The sequence below is a fragment of the Mustela lutreola genome, chromosome 12 (genome assembly GCF_030435805.1).
Source record: "Mustela lutreola isolate mMusLut2 chromosome 12, mMusLut2.pri, whole genome shotgun sequence".
Taxonomy (NCBI): Eukaryota; Metazoa; Chordata; class Mammalia; order Carnivora; family Mustelidae; genus Mustela; species Mustela lutreola.
The window spans coordinates 96,645,970-96,669,676 of record NC_081301.1 but is presented as its reverse complement, the minus strand read 5'-3'; the positions used below and the strand labels follow the sequence as shown (position 1 = coordinate 96,669,676).

Below are 23,707 nucleotides of genomic sequence, written 5' to 3'. Positions count from 1 at the left end.
ATTACAATTTTAAATAATTAAGTACAACACACCTGTAAAAACACACCCAAGTTACAAGTGAGTGGCTTAATGGATGTCCACATGCTGAGTGCACATGCGGGCAGCCCCACTGAGACGCCAGGAGGCCCCTCCTGGCCTCACTCCAGACCTCCTCCCCGAGGACAATGGCTGTGAGACCTCTAACAGCAAACATGGCCTTCCCTGGGCCTCGAACGCCACAGAAACAGAACTGGGCAACTGCCCAGCGGTTCGGGCTCAACCACATTCCTGCCCGCCGTGCTGTTCAGCCCCCCGATGGATGCATTCTGGGGACAGCAAGCCACCGTCAGGTCTCCAGTCCAGCCCCCCAAACACCCTGGGAGCTCCCGCCCTGGACATGCAGGGTCTCCTATGGCGCCCGCCACAGCCCTTCTCTGGATGTGCCGACCCCACACGGTCTGGTTTGCGTTTCCCTGACAACAAGGGACATGAATGCTTCTCCATCCACGTGTGACGTCTTCTCTCAGCTCTGCTTGTACAAATAACACACATACTTTGCACACTGCAGACAGTGTGCAAAATGCTCTTCTTACAGACTTCTAGGCAGTCCTTCATTGTGGACCCCAGTCCTCGCTGAGGCAGCGGAGTCTCGCTCTCTGGTGGACTTCCAGCCCTTCTCTTCGCGATAAACAGGTCCTTGTTTGTGACGTCTCGTCGCACAGGCCTTAGTGGCAGCGTCACCACAGCACAGGCTTCTCTCGCCACCCGGTCCCTGCTCTTCTCATGGCTGTGTCCCTCCTGGCATGCACCACATCGGCACCGAATTCCTGTCCATCTCCATCACTCAATAATACATTCCATGAAGATAAGCGCTCACAGCCACTGCCGAGTGGGAGCCCAGCAGCTAAAGGAATGAATCACAGAAACGCAGCCTAAAGGTATGTGGAGAAGACAGCATAAACTGACTTCTCCATGCGACACAAAGCTCAACACGGGCACTCAGGCATACAGCCCCATAAGCACGCGAACCTCACGATGAGTCCCAGGCCAGCGAGCACCCGGGCAGAGTGGCAGGGAGACCATGCCCACCGAAGACCACACAGAACCTACACCTACACTTACACTTACTGGTTTTGTTGTATATGGATCATTACCAGAGTAATGGTAACGTCACAATCTAGATGACCTCACAGCCTCCTAATAATCATACCATGAACCTGGAATTCTGCCTGAAAAGCATCTTGACAATAGCCGGTTTCTCTAAAGTCCCAAACACTTCACTAGGAGGATGATGTCGCTTTACAACTTAAACTTAAATCAAACTCTTGACATATGACAGATGCCTTGCCTTGAAGAACACGCAGTTGGTGCTCAGACGGCGCCCTACTGCGGGCCACGCCCTGCCAAGACCTGCTGGCACCCACACAGGCCACAGGACGCCTGCACGTTCGTGCCAAATCCTGCTGACAGGAGTCGGTCTCTGGGAGAAGGGACCCATGCATGGCACAGGTGCTGCACACAGGCAGAGCTGCAGCGGGCCAACCACACACACAGAACGGTGGCGAGGACGAACGCCGGCACCGCGCGCCAGGGCTCTGTGGCCCTCACTCTGCGGCCGGACACTTGGGGCTATCCCGCACCAGAGCTAGAGGGAGACGGCAAAGCGCTCTTCCCACTGTGCTCCCTCCTACACGCAGGTCTAGTCGGTGGGGTGGGGGTGCTGGGGTGCGTGTGCACACCGCGGGTGAGGGCAGTGGGCCCACCACACTGACTTCTCACTCACGCCTCCACTGCATGGGCACAGGCTGTGCTGATGGGACACTGACCACGAGCTGACTGACTTGTCAACAGAAAGAAAGAGCAAGGGCAAATGAAACCACATGGGAAACAACAAAACAGAGAAAGGTGAGAGATCAAACCCCCCGAAGGAATACCCAGTGTGCACGGGAAGTCACAGATGGGGTCCCCGAGTGCAGTCGGCCTGCAACAAGCACGCACAGTCCCTTTTCACGTCTGTGAGCTCCCCAGTTCCAGATGGAAGGATTCTGGATGCGCACCTGTCCCCATCCGGACTGGCAGAGCTCTGAGGAAGCCCAAGGCCAGGGACTCCCACCGCAAAGCATGGAGGGCAGGCCTCTGCGACAGGGGACCCGCGAGTCAGACCCAAGACACTGCCGCAGGCAGTCTCCTTATGCTCCGATTTAAGCTCCTGTCACACATTCAGGTTTTCTCACAAGAAGTTGGGAACAGAGGAAGTGGTGGTCCAATTCCTACGCAGCAGGGAGACGGTGCTGGCATCCTTGTGCGCCTCTCGTGCACTTGCCAGGACTGCTCACACCTCTCCCCGACGAGGGAGGGCTCCGACACCAACAGAGGCAGACGAGCGCCACACAGAATGCCCACCCGGGTCTTTGCACGGCCAGGACATGTGCGGACCCCCTCCGCTGATGGCACAGAAGATTACTAAATCTTACCAACATGGAAAAGTACCTCAGGTTGGTTTCCACAAGGAGAGAGAAGGTACACTACCCGATCGGGCACAACACAGAGCACAAGGCTCCAGAAGGAAGAACCGCAGCCATAGTCAGCCTGTGTGACTAGGAACCACCCATGTCGTAGGGAAAGAGCCCGAGAGGACACAGGGTAGAAGACGAACTGCCCCCCAAAAAAACACAAAAACGACGACGAACAGCCCAAGAGCACTACCACTTCATGGCCAAAGGTGCCCTGAAGGACATGCACCACTGGTTTCTTCAGCATTTCACTGACATGGACTCAGTGCCCTAACAGGGACACTGTCTATCACTCACTGCACTTACACACCAGCTGATGTGGTTCACAAACAACCCAGATACCTCCCATCCACGCCTGGCCCAGCATGAGCTGCCATAGGAGGTCTGGGCCCGAGTCCCCACCTGGGTGCACAGGCCCATGGCACCACAGGGACCTTCCACAGCCCAGACCTGGTCCCACAGGGTCCAGAGTGGGCCGGCAAGCTCACCCAACAGATGCTGTTTTGACCTGCTAAGTGGGGTCACAGGAACACGGAACAGCAATCCCCCCCACCAACGGCCCCATACAGCACAGAAATTACATTATCATTCTCTCCCAACGGACTTCCAGACATGCATTTAAAAAATCAGTGATTACAGCCAAACACTGAGGCGACACGTGGAGGGAGCACACACAGGCACACAGGTGCATACACACCCTCATGGAAGCACAAGGTGTGTACACAAAGCAGAGGAAGAAGGACGAGCCACTGTCCCTGAGACCAGGTCCCGTAAGCAGGGAGCCGTGTCAGGACACACCCTGGAACATCTTTGCCCATCTTTGTAGAGTGTTGTCTGTCCAGAGGGCTCACAACAGGCTCCCTGGACCGTATTTTCTGATGTGTCAGTTCTCTAACTTTGCATTGAGATGGAAATTAGAGATACATACACAACAAAGAACTAAAAACTTTAAATTAGCTAGCAAACTCAGATCAGATTCAGGATCCAAAAGCTGATGAATCTATGAAAATAGTGTAAGATTAACACTCCATAAGGATTCGGTTGTATTTCTAAATTCAACCAAAATAACATCATGAAGATCTGACAAAGGCCGGGAAAGACGGAAAACAGGTGCATTACTGTCCATAAAGATGTGCACCAAGAATAGAGCAAGAGGACACACTAATGATACTCTAAGAGAGCAGAAAGCAGGAGGGAGAGCATGCGGATAGAAAGCAGTACACTTCTTTCTTTGATCACTTAAAAATGATAGTCAGGGTCTGGAATAACTGCTACAGGCACCGGCCTTCGGCCTCTGACAGATGCAGGGACACAGCCAGACAAAGCTGCGAGTCTGCAGCCAAGGGAGTGGGGGCAGCAAAGCCAGGACAGCCACGGCGCTGGCCACACCCAGTGGAGATGCCCGGTGCCATAGTGTGCACGGTACCCTCAGTGGCCCCAGGACTCCTGGGCCAGCAGAGACTCAGACTGGCGGGGTCATGAGGAGCCGGGTAAGCAACAGTACCAGACTCCCACTCCAGCTCCAGGGCCAAGTGAAGTACTGAAGTACTCAGGCAGGGTTGATGGGGCAGGCCCTCTGAGCATGCCTGGCATCACACACATGCATGTGCACAGTGCACGTGCTGCCACATGAAGCTGAACATCACCAGGAGACATGTTCCTGCCTCAGGACTCCCGAGACACCCTCTCCTGTGAGCGTGTGCTCACAGGACTCCTGCCCGCACCACTGTCCACATTCAGGACACAGAGTACACCTCACACCCACCTCGGGGCAGGGAGCCATACCCTGGGGAATGTGCCAGGAGAGCCAGAATCTTGCGTCTACTGAACTTTATCTTTAAGAGATAAAGTTAAAGATAAACTTTATCTTTAAGAGCCTGGGTGGCTCAGCTGGTGAAGTGTCTGCCTTCAGCTCAGGTCATGATCTCAGTCCTGGGATAGATCCTGCACTGGGGCTCCTGCTCGGCGGGGAGTTTGCTTCTCCCCCTGCCTGCTTGTGCTCTCTCTTGCAAATGAATAAATAAAATCTTAAAAAATAAATAAATAAATAATAAAAATATATGTTTTCCAACTTTGTTTCATAAAAATGTTAAGTCTTAACATTCCTTTTTTTCTAAAGTGAGGGTGAACATCCTTTTATGTTTCCTGACCATCTGTGTTTCTTTCGTGAACTACATGTTTATGTTACTTAAAATACTTAAAATACTTGTTTTTTCATTTGTAGGATGCTTTGGGGGAGGGGAGAGATCACTTTATTCAGTAATCATTCTGTCTCTTATCAGCACCATCCTTTAAAAACATGCCACCAACGCAGGCCATGCCAGCCTGACCCCACACCTGGTCTGTGCTACGGGCCGCTGCGCTCACGGCAAGCGCTCAGGGGGTGCGTGGCTAAATGCACGGCCTTCCCTTCAGAGCTTCCTGAGAGCAGATGCGAGTCCAGAGCTCCCGACTCAAGTCCAAACCAAGGTAAAGAAGATCACGGCTTCCTGTTCCAACCCAGTGTTTGGGTCAGCAGGGTGACACCCTGCCCTGGGCACAGTGAGTGCACGCACACAGCACACTCGACAGGCTGGAGTCCACACCCAGGAAATCCAGGAACATGGGCCAGAGTCGTCACAAGGGCTGGCCCGGGTCCTGCTCTGCCTGGCATATGGCCCCAAAGCCTCTCCCCAGCCCTCCCCCGTTTTCACACATCTATTGATCATGGTAACTGGGAAGAGAAGAACACTAAAGTGTTGATAGGCCCACAAGGATACCTGATGTCTGAATGCAAGGCTGGGGGTGATCGGTCCTCTTCACCACACCTCACGTCACCCCACACGCGAGCCCACCTCCCAGCAGTTCCTCCGGAGAGTACCGCGAAAATGCCGAGGTGGGGCAGAGCCAGACAGGCGAGGAGGTCTGAACCTTTGGGACCAGGACAGAGCTGAGGGCACACCAGGGAAGCAAGGGGACCTCCAGCAACTACCACCCCCACAGAGCCAAGCTACGTGGGGGACCCCCGCAGGCAGCTCAGGGCCCAGGCACACAGTACAGCCCCTCCTGCTTTGGTCCTTGCTCCCAGCTCTCTAGGAAAAGCGTCTCTCGCCAGACCAAGCGTGTGCCAAATAGACATAGTCGTCGTGCTGGTGCGAGGTGATTTTCCACAGAAAACATTCAGTGCCTTTGAATTCCAGAAGGGAAGAGCTTCCGAGATATGACCAGCTGTTCTCATTTGCACCCGCACGAGCCTGGGCTCGTCACACTCAGCAGATCTTCACTCTACTCCCTTTCCAGAAGGTAAACTTGGAAGTGTAAATGTAAAGGCAAAACTTGTTATTCACCTCAGGATTTTAGACTTTCAAGACCGCAATAAGCATTTACATCCAGAGTTATGCTCCACTACTCCACGGAGCACACACGCCGTGCACGGCAGCGAAGCCCTCCGTAGCTGCCGCCCAATGTCAGCGGACACTTGCGCCCACTCCACAGATGAGTAGAGGGGACGTCTCGCCTCGGGCTTCATGCCCAGTGAGAATTTGCAGAAGACGAGAAACCACCTCCATCGACAGAGCACCCAGGGGCCCCGGCCACCCAGTCATGAGCCAGAGAGCAACGAGAAAGAGGAGAGCAGCAGAACGGTAGGCCGTCTCTTCCGTTTGCGAAATCAGGTTTCTTAAAACATAACGGTCGGTATTTGAGGAGAGGAAGAAGACAGTGCATTTAAGACTTTCTTGATCAGATTCTAACAGATCACGTATTTCAACATTCATTTACTCAGGGACACACGTTTAAAATGCTGCTCTCCAGTGAAAGTTCCAGCCCGGACGGCCGCTTTCTCCACTCTGGCCAGGTGAACGGCGTGATTTCAGGAACCTCACAGGCTGCTGAGCTGAGATGTGACTTGCCAGATTCAATTCAGGAGAGGAGGAGATCCAGAGTTTCCCTCAATCCAGGAGCCAAAATGGAAAGCCACCAGCGTCTAACTTAAAATGCTTTCCAAGGGTGGGACTGGGGTCTCCCAGCCCAGGGGACAGTAAGGGTCGGCAGCACTTGACCAGGTAACTTCACCACATCTAAGGGTCACAGACACCAAAACTCCACCCCAGCAGAGGAGTAGCCAAAGGGCAAAGCTGGAACAGTGCAGATTTTCAGCCTGGGAAGCCCCGAGCAGGCGTCTAACCTCCACACCTCCATTTCCAAGAAGCCCTAGTCTGTGCACAGTGACGGTCCCCTTCCTACAACAAATGACACCTCTGCACACAACCCTCAGCCGCGGGAGGACAGAAGGCAGCTTCCCAGGAGATACCTGATGGGCCTCGCGTCGCCAATACAAATATGGAAGTGCCAGTTACACCGCCCCCCACTCACTTTGCAGCTGCTCCACTGCCCTCATCGTTGTCGGAAGATGACGACGTAGAAGACCCTGGAAAGTACGCTGAGTCCACGTGGTTGGGGCTGCCACCTGGAGCTGGGTGGATTGGGGACGACCGTTCATACAGCGGGGTATGCTTTCCTTCGTGAGGAATGTTGCTGTAGGTGCTGTGCTCAGTCAGACTCTTTCCACTCGTTTCCAAAGTGAGGGCCGGCTCAGCGAGGCTGTACGGGTGTGGACCCTGGCCCGCGGCACCCGGGCTGGGCACCTGTGGGGCCTGAAACAGAGGGCAGGTGTTATGCATGCACTCAAGGCCTATAGGCTCAGCTCCCGTCAGTGCTGCCTGTTTTTAACTCAAGGAACACGGGCACCTGCTTCACATATCAGCTCAACAGCTTAAGATATTATTTTAGCTTTTGCTAAAATCTGATGTATGCATCCCCCCACCCTCCCAACCAGGCAGGGAGACCCGCTGCAGGAGGTGGGGGAGGGTCTTACCACAGGCTTGGCTTGCAGAGGGGTCTGTGGAATGTTGAGCATCTGGGGGGGGACATACGGTGGCACGATCCCAGGCATTCCGAACGGATTTGGTCTGGCTGTTTCGTTGACAAGGAAAGAAAGCGGTATACTGGTTAGCAGAGGACATGCCCTAGGACACCACAGTGGCCAGCACATGCCCCCATCTGCCCTGTCCCCCCTCAGGTGACAACACACCACTGATCCCTACCTTCAAAAATTCATGTTTCACATGAAAAAACAGTACATTTTATGGTGATCAGCTTTATACACTGGGGCTAGGATTTTAACTTCTAGGCATCTGGGCCACCCTCTCTCTCTCTCTGCCCCTGTCAGCTTCTCAAAGCCCTAAGACTGCGATGTAGGGACAAAGCAGGGACAGACACTTCCCCTCATGTAAGTGAGGCAAGGGATCTGCGTACTGAGACTAAAACTCAGTTCTTGGCTATTAAGTAGAAACAGTGAAGTGTGGAAGTTGCTGCCAGAACCTTTCAGTTTCCCACTGCTAAACAAAACCGTGATGGGGCAGCGTGTACCAATGTGTGTTCCGGGGCCAGTCACCTGGCTCTCTGTGCTCTGAGAACATGACTCCCTAAGCCTGCTCTGACACACACTGTGCTTGCTCTGCTGCCCCATGCTAATGGGAGCCAGAGCAGCCAGAACAGAAGTGTGTGGAGAAGCGGCTGTGGACACACATCAGGACCGGGCTAGGTACTAAGTCGGGACGCACAGCCATCAGCTCAGCCCACAGACCTGCACACTTGCACGCCCAAGACCTCAGTGCCATCACCTGGCACAACATGTGGTGACTGACAGGTGGTACTAAGGACTGTGACCTCAACATCAGAACACTTCTAAACACCATGAACTAGTTATTAATGCAATAAAAATGTGAACAAGACCCTTTGCAGCTTTGCTCCTCCATTGGACAGTCAGGTACGGGGTGCCTGTGAGGTCAGGCTGCAAGGCCAGGCCAGGGGTACCTGAGCCCCAAATGTTCCCACCGTCCCACCACCCAAATGGTGGGAACAGACAGCAGACCTGGGGGCCACAAGCTACACGATCTCCTCCTTAGGCTTCTTTTAGAGAGTGAACAAAACCAAGCCTAGACACCCCTGAAAGCCAACATCCTTTACCAGGAAGGGTGTTCCTCCAACTTTAGAATCTGGGCAACTCCAAGCCAAACAAGGAGCCCACAGACTACCACCTCTCACCCCACCAACCTGCCAAGATAAACACATTTAAATTAAAAATAATAATAATAAAGCCTCCCCAAACCCAAACCCTCCCTCTCATTCTCTGAAAGAAAACTCCCACTGGTATATAACCTGAGCTCCAAGAGCCACCCAGTCCTGGTGGAGCAGGGAGAGAAGGGCCACAGCTCACTTCTCCCCACCCAAGAGGACCCATGTGCCTGGAAGCCACAGCCCGCTGCACAAGCCCATCTCCAAGTGCCCGGCACACAGCCAGCACCAAGAAGCCGGGGGCACAACTTCCGCAACTGTGGGACAAGTAGCTGGGAATGATGACGCCAGCACATGTGCACATGCACTCACACGCTCACCCCACACAAACATGCACTCACATGCACATGCACGCACACTGCCCACACATACATGCGCGCACACACGTGTTCACTACATTCGCCACTCACCCCACAGACACACATGCTCACCACACCCATGTGCACACCCACTACACACATGTACACAGTCGCACATGCATGTTCACCACAAACGTGCACTCACCCATACATGCGCATGTGTCTACTGCACACATGTGTGCATTCACCCCAAATATACCTGCACACGTTTACCACACACACACATAAACAGCCCCCCATACACACACACATGTATGCACATGCAAACATAGGGGAACATTCCTGATCAAACAGCTCTGACCCAGGGGATTGGAACCTCCAAGTGTGAGTCACAAGACACTGGTTGTGTGCCTTCTCAGGAGATTCTGAATCATGGCCAGAACACCATGAACTCCATTCAAGCTCTAACGCTACAATTTAATCACCGTGAGAAGCGCAGTTTACAACCTCTTGTGGCTGACCCGACCCACGTAACTTCTGAGTAACTACACAGAAAGTCGGCCATGCCAATTCCCAGCAGTCCAGGGAAGGGGATCCTTTTGTCTCTATTTTTGGCCATTACGTGCTACCAACTTCCTGAAAAGCACAAACTTTCCTTAAAAATAAAAATAAACTATAACTTAAAAGCAAAGATTCCCAAAGTAAAGACAGTTTCTAAGATCACATTATAATCACTGACCTCAAACAAACCTTCAAGAACCTACAAAGCTACCTGCTAATCTATCAGAACCTGGTCCAGTAAGTGAATTAATCTGTCTACACTTCTGGGAAGGCTGTCGGACGGCCCGATGAGCCAGGCCTGCCTTGGGATGTGGTGTGCATCCCTGTGCAGGAGTTCTGGTTGGCAGCACCCCCCAGCCAGTACGCAGAGCACAGGGTGCCCTGTGACAAGGCCATCTTTCTCGGGACCAACCCCAGCTCGTGCGTGGAGGTTAACACCACCAGCCTGTCACTCTTCTTTTGCAGACACTCTACTAAGAGAGAAGGGCTGTCAGCAGACTATGCAGACAGAGACAGACAAGTGGAAACCGTGTTTAAATACTATATGAAAAATATTTCCACAATTAAAAAATTTTTCAAAGACTTCTTTGTGCACGAGGAGAAAAGCACACGCACAACGCGGCCTGACAGCTACACTAAGGAAGCAGTGCTGTGGGCGAGCTGCACCTGCACCCCTGTGCCCCGGTGGAGCTGTTCAGCTGCTCCCTGAAGCCAAGAGAAGACACATGCTAACGAAGGATGGTGTTGACCAAGAAGGCCCGCTTAGAGCCAGTCAGCCTACCCGTGGCCCGGCCCACCTAGCACAGACTCATCGACCACCAGGCATGGCGCTGCAAGAGACGTTAGGCCAACCAAAGAAACGACAAAATCATGAACTCTTAAAATTCTCTAATGCCAAGGGATACATGATTTCAAGCACAATAAACAGCTCTGACAATTCAATATCCCCTACCACCAATACTAATCTTGAATTCCTACAAAAAAGATCAAATTTTCCAATGACATTAACCGTCTTGAAACGGATGTATTTATTCAGCACTGATATTCTACAGAAGTTAAGACAGAAAGCCACATGGAGAATTTTATGTCACTTGCTTCCATCGTCTTCCAGATGAGTAGCTTCCGAAAGGCAGGCCACAGGCCAAGGACCGTGAGGGCAGAGGCAGGATGAGTGGAAGTTGGCCAGCTCTGAGGGACTGAACCCAGTCGCTTTCCAAGAACACCAGCTCCCATGGGCTCCCAGAGCTGGGACACACAGTCAGGCCCCCTGAGAGGAGCCAGGAGCCACCATTTGGACAGAGAAGCAAGGGCAGGCAAAAGGCAAGGAAGGCTGAGAATCAAGCAAGCAGGTACCTGAACGAATCACAGACCCCCAGGAAGCACACTCACGCCAGCAGGAGTAAGAACTCGGGAACTGGGGCAGTTCACCGCGACAAAGACAGCCTTCCTGATCGTGGGACTGTGGGCAGACAGCATTGCATGGCCGGGAGCTAGTGGGCTGCTCCCCAGGCCCTGTTGCCCCGGGGTCTGGGCAGCACATGTGGACCTCACGGCATGGCATCACTCAAACCCACAAAGCACCTGAGTCTTCAAGAGCAGGAGTCTGATAAGTGACGAGTGTGTCCAAGTTGTATGCAAATCTGTCCAACTCCCCCCTCACCCACTCAAAGCTAGAATGGTGGGGTCCCGCAGCAAAGGCTGCTGCGCACACGGGCTGGCAGAGATGGGGGCAGGAAGGAGCATCAATGCCTCACCAGGCTGCCCACATGGCTTCGGGAGCCCAACACAACAAACCAGTCTCTGTCCCCCGTGGATTTCAGAAATGCACAACCTGCAGGGACAGTCCCTGCCAACTGAAGTGGCCGTGCCCTTCTGTCACCACACCCTGAGAAACCGCCAACAGATCTGACCATGAGCTGGTCATCTTGCAAAGACACACCTTGTCAAATGGCTGCCGAGTTACCCCAAAATGACTGCTCACGTTTTTTTTTTAGAAGATGACCTTTCAAAAAGCCATGAGACCAGACAGCCTGTATCACTTCATAGTACAAGGACTAAAATAAACTCACAAAAATCTGAATGAAAGGTCATGGGAACAGATGTCGAGCCTGAGGATGACGCTCAGGAATCGGAAGGAAGGGAGATGAGGTTCCACGTGAGAGCGCTGTGGCTTCTCCCTGGGGCCTGACATCACTTCCATGTGCACCAGCTTGAGATAAAAATGGGAACAGACGGACACACAGACACATCTCCAAAACCAGCAAGGGCAGAATGATGTGTATAACACAGCCTCTCATGAAAAATGAAAACACCACCACTGATTACTGCACACATATGAGGTAAGAAAACACAGACCTATTTGAGGGGACAAATGGGACCTCAAAAAAGTCTAATGTCTTTCTTTAAACGAAGAAAGATGTGAAACAAACACTGCCGTTTGCTGACCCTGTTCTGTGGGCACACTGCTGCTTGTGGCACTGCTCCCTATACTGACCGTTTTATTGAGTTTTCCACAATAAAAAAGCTTAAACAGAAACCATGGAAATGCTGGCTTTAGTAAGCGGAACCGTAAGGCCAAACACCACGTACACTTTAAAATGCCAAATTTCCAAAACCTACTAATAACATGCAACAGCAGTATAATGTGGAGTATCTGGACCAAAACCGTAAGAAGCTATCATTCTACGGCCGAACAGCGGGAATACCGCAGACCATGAGCAGGGGCAGCAGCCAGGCTGACGCAGCACCTACACTGCGGCCCGGGGCAAACTCGTAGGGCGAGGAGGGTGATGGGCCTCCGGTGCGGGCAGCCGAGTGGTAGCAGGCAGGCTGTGGGCAGCGTGCGGCCGTCCCGCCATGCTTCCGCGGAGCCAGCACGGTCAGAGCAGGACAGAGCAGCACAGCAGTGCTGGTCCTCACTTGAGCTCGCTTGCCGGGCATCCACGAACCTGTCATCACCCTCTGCTCCGGGCAGGCTGTGCAACCTCTGCACCCGCGGGGTCCCACGTGGGCAACCCTGCACTCCTGGAGATGGCCCTGCCCCGTCAGCCGAAGCAGCTTCGCAGGAGCTGCGTCCTTCCTCCCAGGCTGTGTCTCCATTTCCGGGGTGACACCTGATGATACGCCCTGACAGGCTGGGAGGCACCCTGTGGGGAGGCAGAGCTGTATTTCCAAAGAGCCTGTTAACCTAGAAACCCCAGCAACAATTGATAGGACAGTCTGGTGACACGAGTGACACAGGCTATGTGGCCACAGGCTCCCCTTTAGTCACCAGAAAGGGACACCTGCCAGCACAGCCCACAGCCCAGAACCAAGGAACACGGACCAACCCTCGTCCCTGCTCGAGTTTACACCTACACCTTCCTGAGCCCTGGCCCCGACAGCTGGGTACAGAAGGCCAGTGACAGGGTCCTCCTTCCAGGTGAGACAGCAATCCAGTATGCTCTCCTGTGACCCGGTCTGGGAGAAGGGCACCAGTGAGGATGCAGGCACGCAGGGGCCCCTTCCTACGGTTGCTGTCGCTCTGGTCTTGGCTTCCTGGGAGCAGCTCCCATCCCCAGGCAACCTGCTCACCGGCCTGTTCCTGCAGGCTCCTCCCCAGCCTACACGATCTGCGGCCCGGTGTGTTCTGAAACCCTCCAAGCTCTCTCAGTGCCTTGCCAAAGTCCCCACGTGTGCCAGGCACCTCCAGACCCCTATTTCTGACAGTGCAAGCCCAGTCAATCCCTCCTGCTTTAAGCCCAACCCTTCACGAAAGCCACGGAAGTAGGCTGCCACCAGCCCCCATCCCACCCTCTTCTGTGCCTGTATGGGCGACAGCAGCTGCAGCGCTAAAAACGGTCTCTTCTGGGCGCCTGGGTGGCTCAGTGGGTTAAGCCTCTGCCTTCGGATCAGGTCATGATCTCAGAGTCTGGGATCGAGGCCCGCATCAGGCTCTCTGCTCAGTGGGGAGCCTGTTTCCTCCTCTCTCTCTGCCTGCCTCTCTGCCTACCTGTGACCTCTCTCTCTCTTTCTCAAATCAATAAATAAAATCTTAGAAAAAAAAAAAAAAAAACAACCTGTCTCTCCTCGGATTCCCTACACCGAGGACCATGCTGAGGACCATGCAGCCACAGGAGCCACAGACGTGCCCTCCTCACCTTGGATGACAGACGTTCCTGCCACACTGCTCCTGTCTCCCACCCTGACCTCGCTCCTGCCTCCACCTCTCTCCAACCGAGCCCCGAGGGAAGTCCGCCTACATCTCCATCTCTACTTAGCATTGGGGTACAGACACGATGAAGAAAAGGGGACAACTGACACAGAATTCAGGGAGCTGGTGGGCAGGGAAACCTGAGGGGGAGATGTGGAGAGGGCTACTGGTCATGTTCCACTGAGGCTGGCTTCACTAATTGTACACAGGCTATTGGTCATGTTCCACATGCCCTGGGTGTGCAAAAGTTACCAAGTAACAACTTCTAACACTATAAATCCTGTGAGCTTCCAGAGCCCCTAGAGTAAATCTGAAGCCTCAGGCTGTGCTCAGATGCCACTGCCCACAGCCGCACCAGCACCCTGCCCTCCCCTGCATCCTGGTCTCCGGCCACTCCCTCCCACTCCTACAACGGCCAGAGCGGCCACCTCGGGGTCTCCTCCATGTGGAACAGACTTCCTCCCCATCATCACCTTGCTCAACTCCTGCTCTACCCTCAGGCCTCAGCTCAAACATTAATTCAGTCAGGCAGAATCAAGTCCTGATTTAATCAGTACCAGCTCCGTGTCCCATCCTCCTGGATCTGCCCTCACCAGCTGTACGAGTCCACGTCTCAGTCATGTGCAAGGCCCAGGACGACACGTCTGCTCTGCCACACCGTCCAGAACCTGGCAGGTGCTGGCATGGGCCGGATGGACACAGAAAGGTTTCTGGGTTTCTTAACTAATAGATGTTGTTTTCTGAGCAGTTTTAAGTCTGTAGAAAACCTACGCAGAAAGCACACCCCTTGCATTCGTAAGATACATGTTCAACCACTGGCCTAATTCTGCAACATGACAATTGTGAACGAGAGCCCACAGTTCCAAAAGGATTCCTCTCGGTGCTCATTCTATGGGTTTGGACAAATTTGTAAGGACACATATCCACCACTATATTGTCACACAAAATAGTTTCATGGACCTAAAAATCCTCTATGCTCTGCCTACATTCATCTCTCCGCTGACTTTCCACTGGCCCCATGGCTGTGCTTTTAACAGAATGTCATGCAGTTTGAATCACAGAGTATGGAGGCCTGGCAGAGTGGCTTCTCTCACTGAATGTATTTGAGGTCTTCATAAGTTTATAACCCTTTTTTTTAAAGCACTGAATAATACGTCATTGCCTGGATGGACCGCAGTTTACTTGTCCGTCGCCCACTGAAGGACATCTTGGACGCTTCCACATTTTGGCAATGATGAATAAAGCTGCTGTAAGCATCCCGAGCAGAGTTCTGTGTGGACGTAAGTTTTTAATTCCTCGGGGTAAACACGGAGGAGCGTGGTTGCTGGAGCACATGGAAAGAGCGTGCTGTATTTTCTGAGACACCATCACACCGTCTCCTGCAGCGGCAGCGCCGGTCTGGCTCCCCACAGCCAAGACCGCACGCCCCCGCTGCTCTGGTCCTCGTCAGCAGCCGGTGGTGTCGGCATTCCGGATGCTGGCCGTTCTGACAAGCATGCTGTTGGAGCTTGGCTACTTCTCACTGCAGAGGCCGAGAAGATAGAGTATGCACCTTCAGAGTCACTGGGCCTCGGTTTCACCTGGGCAGCTTTTTACAAGTACACCAGGGTGAGCTCAAGCCTACTGTCTCCATTCATGGGCCTGAGGTGGGCCTCCAGCACCCGGGAGCCACACACAGCTGACAATTTTCCATTCTGCCCCTTCTTATGTGTGCCTCCCTTCAGACTGGGACTCTGCGGACATGGGAGCCATTGTGTGCTGGGGTAGAAAGCACAGAATTATAACTGTCTCTAGGTCCCCAGTCCCAACATGGTGTTTCTGATGCAGTAAATGCTTTCCCAGTGAATACTAATCTCACCTGCAACTGATTTAAAAAACCCATCTCAAAACAGGTCACTTCTGGGGTCCACTGTGCAAAGACAGGAGGGACTGGTACCCATTCTTCACCCTGAATAAGACCATGCACTGTGCAGACCAGGCCTCCCAGCGCCACGGAGCAAAAGGGCAGACGGGTGTGCAGGTCACTTCCACACCCTCCACATTGCTGAGGGAAGCAGAGGCTCCCTCAGAGCCGCAGAGGCCCAGGGGCTCAGAAGACGCACCCACAGAGCAGCCCCGCCAGGGCCAGTCCCAAACCAGGCCAGGAAGGCGCTCCTCTGGAAGACACAGATTCCTGAGGCCCAGGGAAGACCCGGAGATAACAGTTCCACCTAGAACCTCAGCTCCAGTCAGGTTTAGAAACCCCTGGCTAGAGTCAACTCTCCCCATTTTTACTCCCAAAAGGCTCCAAGGGGCTAATACGATGCTTTAAATGCCTTTAAAACTACACATACTTCAGCTTCTAAAACAATTCATAAGACAAGTTCTAATGAACTAGAAAGTATGTTCCAACCCTGGCTATCAAATGCTGAATGCATCTTCCCAGAAGGCAACATAACCAACCAAAGTCAGAAAAGACCACTTACGACCTACCTACTGCTCACAAAAACATTTTTACAGAAAATGTGTCTCAGGCTCTCACGTGGGATGCCAAGAAAGCCTCTCCCCAATTCCACTTTGCTCCTTCTAGGCTCTCCATTGCCCGCTCAGCGCCATGGTGGGAGCGGAACAGCACGTACAGGCAAGAGGGATGGCCACCATCTCCACACTCAGCTGTTTCTTTATACTTGTCAGGAAAATAACGAAAGCAATTTTACATGAATCTCTTTCTGCTGGCTCCAAATTGTGTATCTGTAACTTGAAATACACCTTCTTCCCAGTCTTGACCCAAACTCTGACCCAGGTCACCTCATATTCCAGGCCACACAGCTGTCGGCCTGCACTTCCAGGCACCCCAAACTGTGCCCAATGGCTCAGGTCTCCGCCACAGTCAGCAGCACCAGGAGACCCTGCAGAAAAGGCTTTAATGCAACACACGGGAGTTATCGCCCATATGGATCTGCTTAAAAACACTGCCCCAAACACCACAAATTCTTCCCCAACCCACCACCGTTCCCCAAAACCCACAGATAGGAGGTGAAACTAAATTCCAGGAGTATCACCTCCATCTGTAAAATACTTCCCTCACATGTTGTCTGACAACATAAAAACACAACACCACTTTGTACAACATTACAACATTTTAAGAAGCTCAAATTTAGGGGCGCCTGGGTGGCTCGGTCAGTTGAGTGTCTGCCTTCGGCTCAGGTCATAATCTCAGGATCCTGGGATCGAGCTTCCCATCAGGCTCATACTCAGCAGGGAATCTGCTTCTCCCTCTGCCCCTCCCCCTGCTTGTGTGTTCTCTCTCTCCCCCCTAAATAAAATCTTAAAAAAAAAAAAAAAAAAAAGCAACAGCTGAAATTTAAAAGTACATGTAAAGCCCATCTCATCTCTTCAACGTATTACCAGCCCTGTTAGCAGCTCAGACCAGGGCCAAACACAGCCTCATGCCCCTTTCCACCGTGACCTTCCTGCTTGCCTCCTCCTGAGCAAATTTCTAGTCCCCAATACACTACAGTGACTATTTCAACTACCATGTCACACAAGGACCAAGTGTCACCTCAAACACACAAGGAGCAAAGATGCCCTTCTGGGAGCTCCTGCCAGGCTCTGGGGCTACAGGCTGTTCCTTGCCTTTCCCAGCCACACTCCGAGAACAAAGACAGTGTCTGCCCTATGACAAGTGGTCATAGGGCATGTCACATACACCCATCTCCATAACCAGGAAGTCTGAGGCTGGAGGCCATAGGGTCAGGATGTCCTCCCCCGGTGTCAGACCTTGCCTGTCACCTGTCTCGACAGTGTCCTGGGTGCCCCTGCCATAGAAATAAAGCAACAAACTTGACCTGCCCTGCCACATGTCCCTCTGTCCAGCACAGTGACCCCAAATCAAGATCTCACAGCCCCAGTTTAATAGCTTTTCCTGGATCAAGTCACTTAGTCAAATACTTTCCCATAGGGGCACAAGGGTGAAGGTGGCAGGTGGGGCCCTGGTTGCCCCAGACCTGACATTCCTGGGGGAGGGGTGGGAGGCAGTGTACAGAGAATTAAAGCCAAGTGCTGACACATGATGGCCGGTGGCTGATGGCCTCAGAGAGGTGACAACGAAGCCAGGACCTCAGGAACTGGAGTATCCCAGGCACAGGAGGTCAGGAATCACTCTTGGCTGCAGGGCGCTGAGGCCCTAAGATAGGAGATAGCCCGGCACATCCCAGGGGGAAGTCAGCAGGGCCTGGACAACACAGGGCTGATGCTGCAAGACCAAGCTGTGGGGAAAGCAGGGGCACGGCTCAGAATTTGTCCCAAGCATGAACAGACTGCCCATGCCAAGTAGTTTTCAACAGCACCGTGGCTGTGGGGAACCAGAGTACCAGCTGTGAGCCCCAACCTGTCAGAAGCCCCAACTGTGGGTCCCAATGGACAGAACAGTGAAGCCACCATGCCTGCAGCCCGGCCCTCCTTGGGCACTGGGCACCCACAGAGACCACCACCAGCAACCAGCACTCCTCTGTGACCTGTGGGTCCCTCACACACACTGCAGCTCTACGTCTGAGTGAGCTGATGAACATGCCACGTGAGGGACGACTCTCTGGGACATTTCAAAGCTGGGAGTAACCTTCTGAAACCAGTACAAAGTGGTGCTCTCTAACCACACCAGGAACAAGCAAGCAAACGCAACAGAAACAACAGTGGGCAGCATGATCTCTTGAGTTTTATGGCTCTGGACAAAGAGAGGCGATCAGGCTCAGGGAGAAGTCTAGCACATAGGTAGGCTCAGGGCTTCACAGCCTCCCATGAGAGCAGCACCAGACAAGCTTCAAGCAAACAGCTTATAATTACTTTTATTCACCAATTTCAAATCTCTGAGTTAAATTTGGTCTTTTGCAAACAAAATACAAAAAAAAAAAAAAAAAAAAGGTAGCAAAGGAGAAGACACCTATTCACTTTTCTGAGTTGGATTTACAAAGGGGTCTGCAGGTCCAGAGGCCTCCCCACAGAGCATCCCGTGGACATCCCCTGGCCCGCCCCCAACTCCCAGAAGGTCGGTTTATCCTGCTTCTCAACCCTTTCAGGGGCTACTGCAAGTCTGCCCAGGAGGCACGGCTCCACATGCTCGTGCCGGCTGCAGAAACCTCACTTCAGATGAATAAAACTACATGACCACTGGGCCCACGTTTTCATCTCTCTGGTGACTGCATGGTCAGCGTCCATCACAGAGGCTTGGATTTACTTACCTAAGTAATGTGCTGGGTGAAATGCCATAGGCTTACTAGTCGCTGAGTAATATCCAATTGCTCTCTTAAATCGAATAACTTTGTCATCTGTTCTAGACTGAAATAAACGTAGGAAAACCTTTGTAAATTGCATGCCACTGGTCGTGTGCATGAACATACTTTCACAATTCAGCACATGTATCATCTATAGCTTTTCAAGTCAGAGAAGAGTTTAGAATGACATTAAAATCTTCCAGGAATGGTGCCTGGATGGCTCAGTTGGTTGGGTGATTGCCTTCGGCTCAGGTCATGATCCCAGAGTCCTGGGATCAAACCCTGCTTCAGGCTCCCTGCTCAACGGACAGCCTGCTCCTCCCTCTGACCCTCCCCCTCCTCATGCTCTCTCACTCTCTCTCTCTCTCAAATAAATAAATAAATAAAATCTTTAATAAATAAATAAACAAACAAACTTTATTTTAAAAAATTATCTTCCAGGAAAACCAACACATCGGACACTAATCCTCTCAGAGTCACGTGGGTAACACCGACTGGTCCCCACGAGGAATCCCAGCCTTCTCTGGGCCACATCCCTGATGCTGCCTGGGGAAGTTTTCTGTCCTGTCTCCAGCAAGCAGGACAGTGGTTTCAGCTTTCCAGAGAGACATGGGAGGTCACACCAACCCCATGTCCTCTATTAACCCCGACCTGCTCACATTCCCTACTTTACAAAAAAAAAAAAAGAGGAAGAAGAAATCCCTGACCATCACCTGAAAGGATGGATAAGGCATATTCACAATTCCACTTGGCCCACGTGATAGGTCTGTCTTCTCAGGAGAAACGTTATCGATCATGATGGAGAACGGAGGAGTGAAGACCTCCCAGGCATCCACCTCAAGCCCTCCCGGTGCAGCCGCAGGGGAGGCTGGGAGCCAGGTGCCGGGCCCCTGCCACCCCCACCCCCACTGTGCAGAGTGCTCCGAGCCTGCGCTGTACCTGAGAATGCTGGAACACGTCTTTAGCTACGGCATCCAAGTCCGAGGGGTCCTGGATATTGCGGACGTAGTCGGCCACAGCTTTGATCACCACATCGCATGGCGGCAGGACTAGCTGGTGGGCCCGGACCTGAGAAACAAGTGCACAGGTCAGTAGGTGAGTCCCAAGGGCAAGGCCCAGAAGCTGCATGCCCCATCATGACCCCTCTGTAGGTCCTGGCCCCAAGACTCTGGGGCTGGGGCTCAAGCCCTGGCTCCCCATGGGTATTAAGTACAGTTCAGCCACTTCCACTGACCTAGGTCACGGAGCACCTGGCAGTCCTGCATCACTTCTGACACGTCTGCAGCCTGCTCACCATCAGTCCTGGACCGCAAACCCCATGCCCCACAGCAGCAAACATGGCATAAGAAGCCACGGGCTGCAGACACTTCCACTCTTCCTATGCCAGCCAACAGAAGGCCATGACAGGTGGATGCAGCCCTGGCACCAGAGTGCCAAGAAAGCCAAGTCAGCTCTGAATGGAAAGAAAAGATGGGTCCCTGACTGCAGATGCTGATGGTCGTGGCTAGTGAAAGATACATGGAGTAAGTGTCAGAGTATTTCATTGTCCCAGAATAGCTGATTCCAAAAAAAGTTAAGTAAACGGACTTTTAAAAAAAAAAGGTTTTATGCTCTTTAATAAAAACTAAAACACTATGAAAAAAAGATATAATTTCAGCCGTAACTAGAATTTTGCTCTTCTCTTAGAAACAACAATGGATCAGGCAGTAAGTTTGTTTTTAGCAATTAAAAAAGTCAAATGATAGCAAAAAATAATCTTTATTTCCCACATAGCCACAAAGGTCACAAAGAAAACAGGGCACAGATCCCAAAAAGCCCTCTGCCTCCAGAGCTGTCTGCTCCTGCCTGCCACCCTGTGACTGTCCACGTGGGCCCAGTGTCACCTCAGGGTCCTCCAGGGTGGATGGGGAGCAGGGGAGCTGGCTTCACAGAAGAGGAGTGAGGAAGGGTCACAAGCCACGGACTGCAGTGGCCCCCGAATCTGGAAGAGGCAGGAAACCTACTTCCAGAGCTTCCAGAAGGACTGTGGCTTTTACAACGTTACAATGATAAATCTGAGTTGGTTTTTGTTTATTTTTTTTAAGATTTTTTATTTATTTATTTGACAGAGAAAGAAGGAGCACAAGTAGGCAGAGAGGCAGGCAGAGAGAGGGGAGAAGCAGGCCCTCTGCTGAGCAGAGAGCCCAACGCGGGGCTTGATCCCAGGACCCCAAGATCATGACCCGAGCTGAATGCAGAGGCCCAACCCATTGAGCCACCCAGGCGCCCCATAATCTGAGTTGTTTTAAGACATGCACACACGTGCACAAAGACAGAGAAAAACGAAGAAAATCAGAAAATCTAAGCCTGAGCATATGACATGGAAGACCCACCAGAAAACAGACACTGACACTTTTAAGACACTGACCATCAAGAAGATTTTCAGATGTGTAGACTACATTCACTCTTTTTACAGAAGAAACAGATTTTCTTTCTTTCTTTTTTTAAGATTTTATTTATTTATTTGACAGAGATCACAAGTAGGCAGAGAAGTAGGCAGAGAGAAAGGGGAAGCAGGCTCCTTGCTGAGCAGACAGCCCGATGCAGAGCTCGATTCCAGGACCCTGAGATCATGACCTGAGCCGAAGGCAGAGGCTTATTAACCCACTGAGCCAACCAGGCGCCCCAGGAACAGATTTCCTTGAAGCACCATTCCTCACGTCTGAGTCGCGGTTCTCAGGCCCTGTGTGCCGGTCACTAGTGCTCATGAAAGGACACCCCATCACGAGGCCTCTAGAGAGCCACACACATCTAGGCGCACACATCCCAAGCTCAGGCCCAGAAACCCAACTCCCCCATGAAGACAAAAGCCCACGGGGGCACACGTTCCACGGGGATGAAGCCTGGCAAACAGCACGTGCCAGTCAGTCTGGGAGGAACTCAAGTCCCATCTGTGCTCCCCCTTCTGGGGCGTCTGGTCCCATGGCCGGGCAGGAGCGCGGCCAGCTGGTGGCAGCCCAGGAGGGAAGAGTCAGAACAAAAACCCTGCGCTGTCCTCATGGGACAGGGACGGGACCAGGGACAGCCGTGCCTGAGGGTCCGGGGCCTCAACTCCTGGCCTCAGCAGCGTGGGCCTGGCTGACCAGGTGTGCCCCTGGCTCCCTGAGAGCTTACGAGGCCCTCGAGGTTTCACGCCATATTAGCAAGGCTGGCTGTTGTACAAGGACTTTAGATACAGAACAGAGTGATGACAACATGGTGAGAACAGAACCTACAGGATATAAAATGGCCAAGTTTGAAAAGGGCTGACCCGTAGGGCGAGGAGCTAACAGGGGGAGAACCTCTCCTGGGGTGCGCACGCTGCCACTGGGACTCTGCCGATGACGGGGAGTCACTCAGGGTCTGTCCCGCCTCGAGTGAAAACGGCCATCTGTCACTTTCGTTCCGTGGACATCCCTGCTTCCCTCCCACTGACTGCCATGCTCAACAAGCCTTGAAGGAAACGGACGCTACCGGTGAAGGCTCCTGAGCGCCAACCCCATCCCCGAATGGCACACAAGTCCCCAGGGCCCTGACTTCCTCACACCAGCCGCCCCTGGCCTTGAAGCTTCATTCAGAATCAAGCTTCCCAAACCACCTCGGTGAGAAACCGGGGACAGCGGCCAGGTCCAGGGGGCAGCCTAAGCACACTCATAGCTCGAGGCACATCCCAAGGGCCTCAGTGCACACAAGAGGCTTTAACTCAGGAAGAAAGAGTACACAAAGTAATTTCTACAACTCAGATGGCGCTGTTATAACCTCGAAACATTTGGCAAAAGATTATACACGTTTCAAAACTATTTACCACAGTATTCCTTTCATGAGAAAGATTCCTCGTACGTTCAAATATGCCTATATCTGCAAACAACCAATTTATTAAACTTCTGACATTCTTGACAACTTTTAATTTGTACTTTCTTTAAAACCTTGCCATGCGCTGCACTGGGGAGGAATCGCGTATTCCTATGGTCTGGGAAACAGAGCTGAGAGCGACAATCTGGCAGAGAAAGCCAACAATCCCTCAAGATTCCAGCTACCTCCAACACGGCCCATGGCCCTCCTCCACACACACCACACAAAGGAGTTTCTCTGCCAACTCTCCGCTGGTACAAAATGATGACATGCTGTCCCTCAAAAAGCGCTAAATCCTCCCGAACATTCTGGAGGAGCACAGGAACACCCACCCCCCCACCCAGCCACAGAAGCAACTGTAGGGAACTTACAGCAATCCCTCCCTGTCCACTCAAAAAAACAAAGTCACACTCAAACCCCAACTCAAACTCGCTCCTTGGAGAGAGGCTTCAAAGTATTTTTCTGGAAGTCCTACTTCTCCTTTTTTTCTTTTCTTTGAGCAGTTGTACTTTTATTTTAGCCCAAAGCTTAACATTAGGAGAAAAACCAAAACTTAAATTGCAATAGATCTAAGTTAAAGTTGGAAAAATGTACTTTTTGTCTGCAAGGATAGAAAGTAAATTCTGTTTAATTAAAAACCAAATGTTTGCAATCATCTGCCTTTTCGGAGCACTTTGTAGCAACTGCAGTAATTGTTAGTTATACACTTTGCAAACAAAAAGACAAAATCTATGAGTGGAGAGGACCTCCCAGTGTGTGCAGCAGCCCGGTGTGCAAACAGGACAACTGGTGGCAGACAGACACAGCCTGGCGGGAGCTGGCAGGCACAGCCTCAGACGAGGCCATCAGCACGGAACCCCATCCTGCCCCAAGGTCTCACTTCCTACTGAAGATCATGTGCTGCTGTCTCCTGTGGGTCATGGGCAG

The 23,707-nt window shown here is 52.3% G+C and overlaps 1 protein-coding gene across 4 annotated transcripts in view; it reads right to left on the bottom strand.

The window, feature by feature from the left end:
• FAM120A (family with sequence similarity 120 member A) overlaps positions 1–23,707 on the bottom strand; it is a 98,130-nt gene that overhangs the window by 41,335 nt on the left and 33,088 nt on the right. For 3 of the 4 annotated variants that reach the window (XM_059143155.1, XM_059143156.1, XM_059143157.1), the window contains exons 4-8: positions 19,850–19,978; positions 18,878–18,974; positions 12,418–12,615; positions 7,348–7,445; positions 6,846–7,126 (exon numbers count right to left, since the gene is read on the bottom strand). In XM_059143155.1, the coding sequence (XP_058999138.1) occupies positions 6,846–7,126; positions 7,348–7,445; positions 12,418–12,615; positions 18,878–18,974; positions 19,850–19,978 (803 nt within the window). The remainder of the gene's footprint in view (positions 1–6,845; positions 7,127–7,347; positions 7,446–12,417; positions 12,616–18,877; positions 18,975–19,849; positions 19,979–23,707) is intronic. The other variant, XM_059143158.1, reaches the window with a different exon arrangement.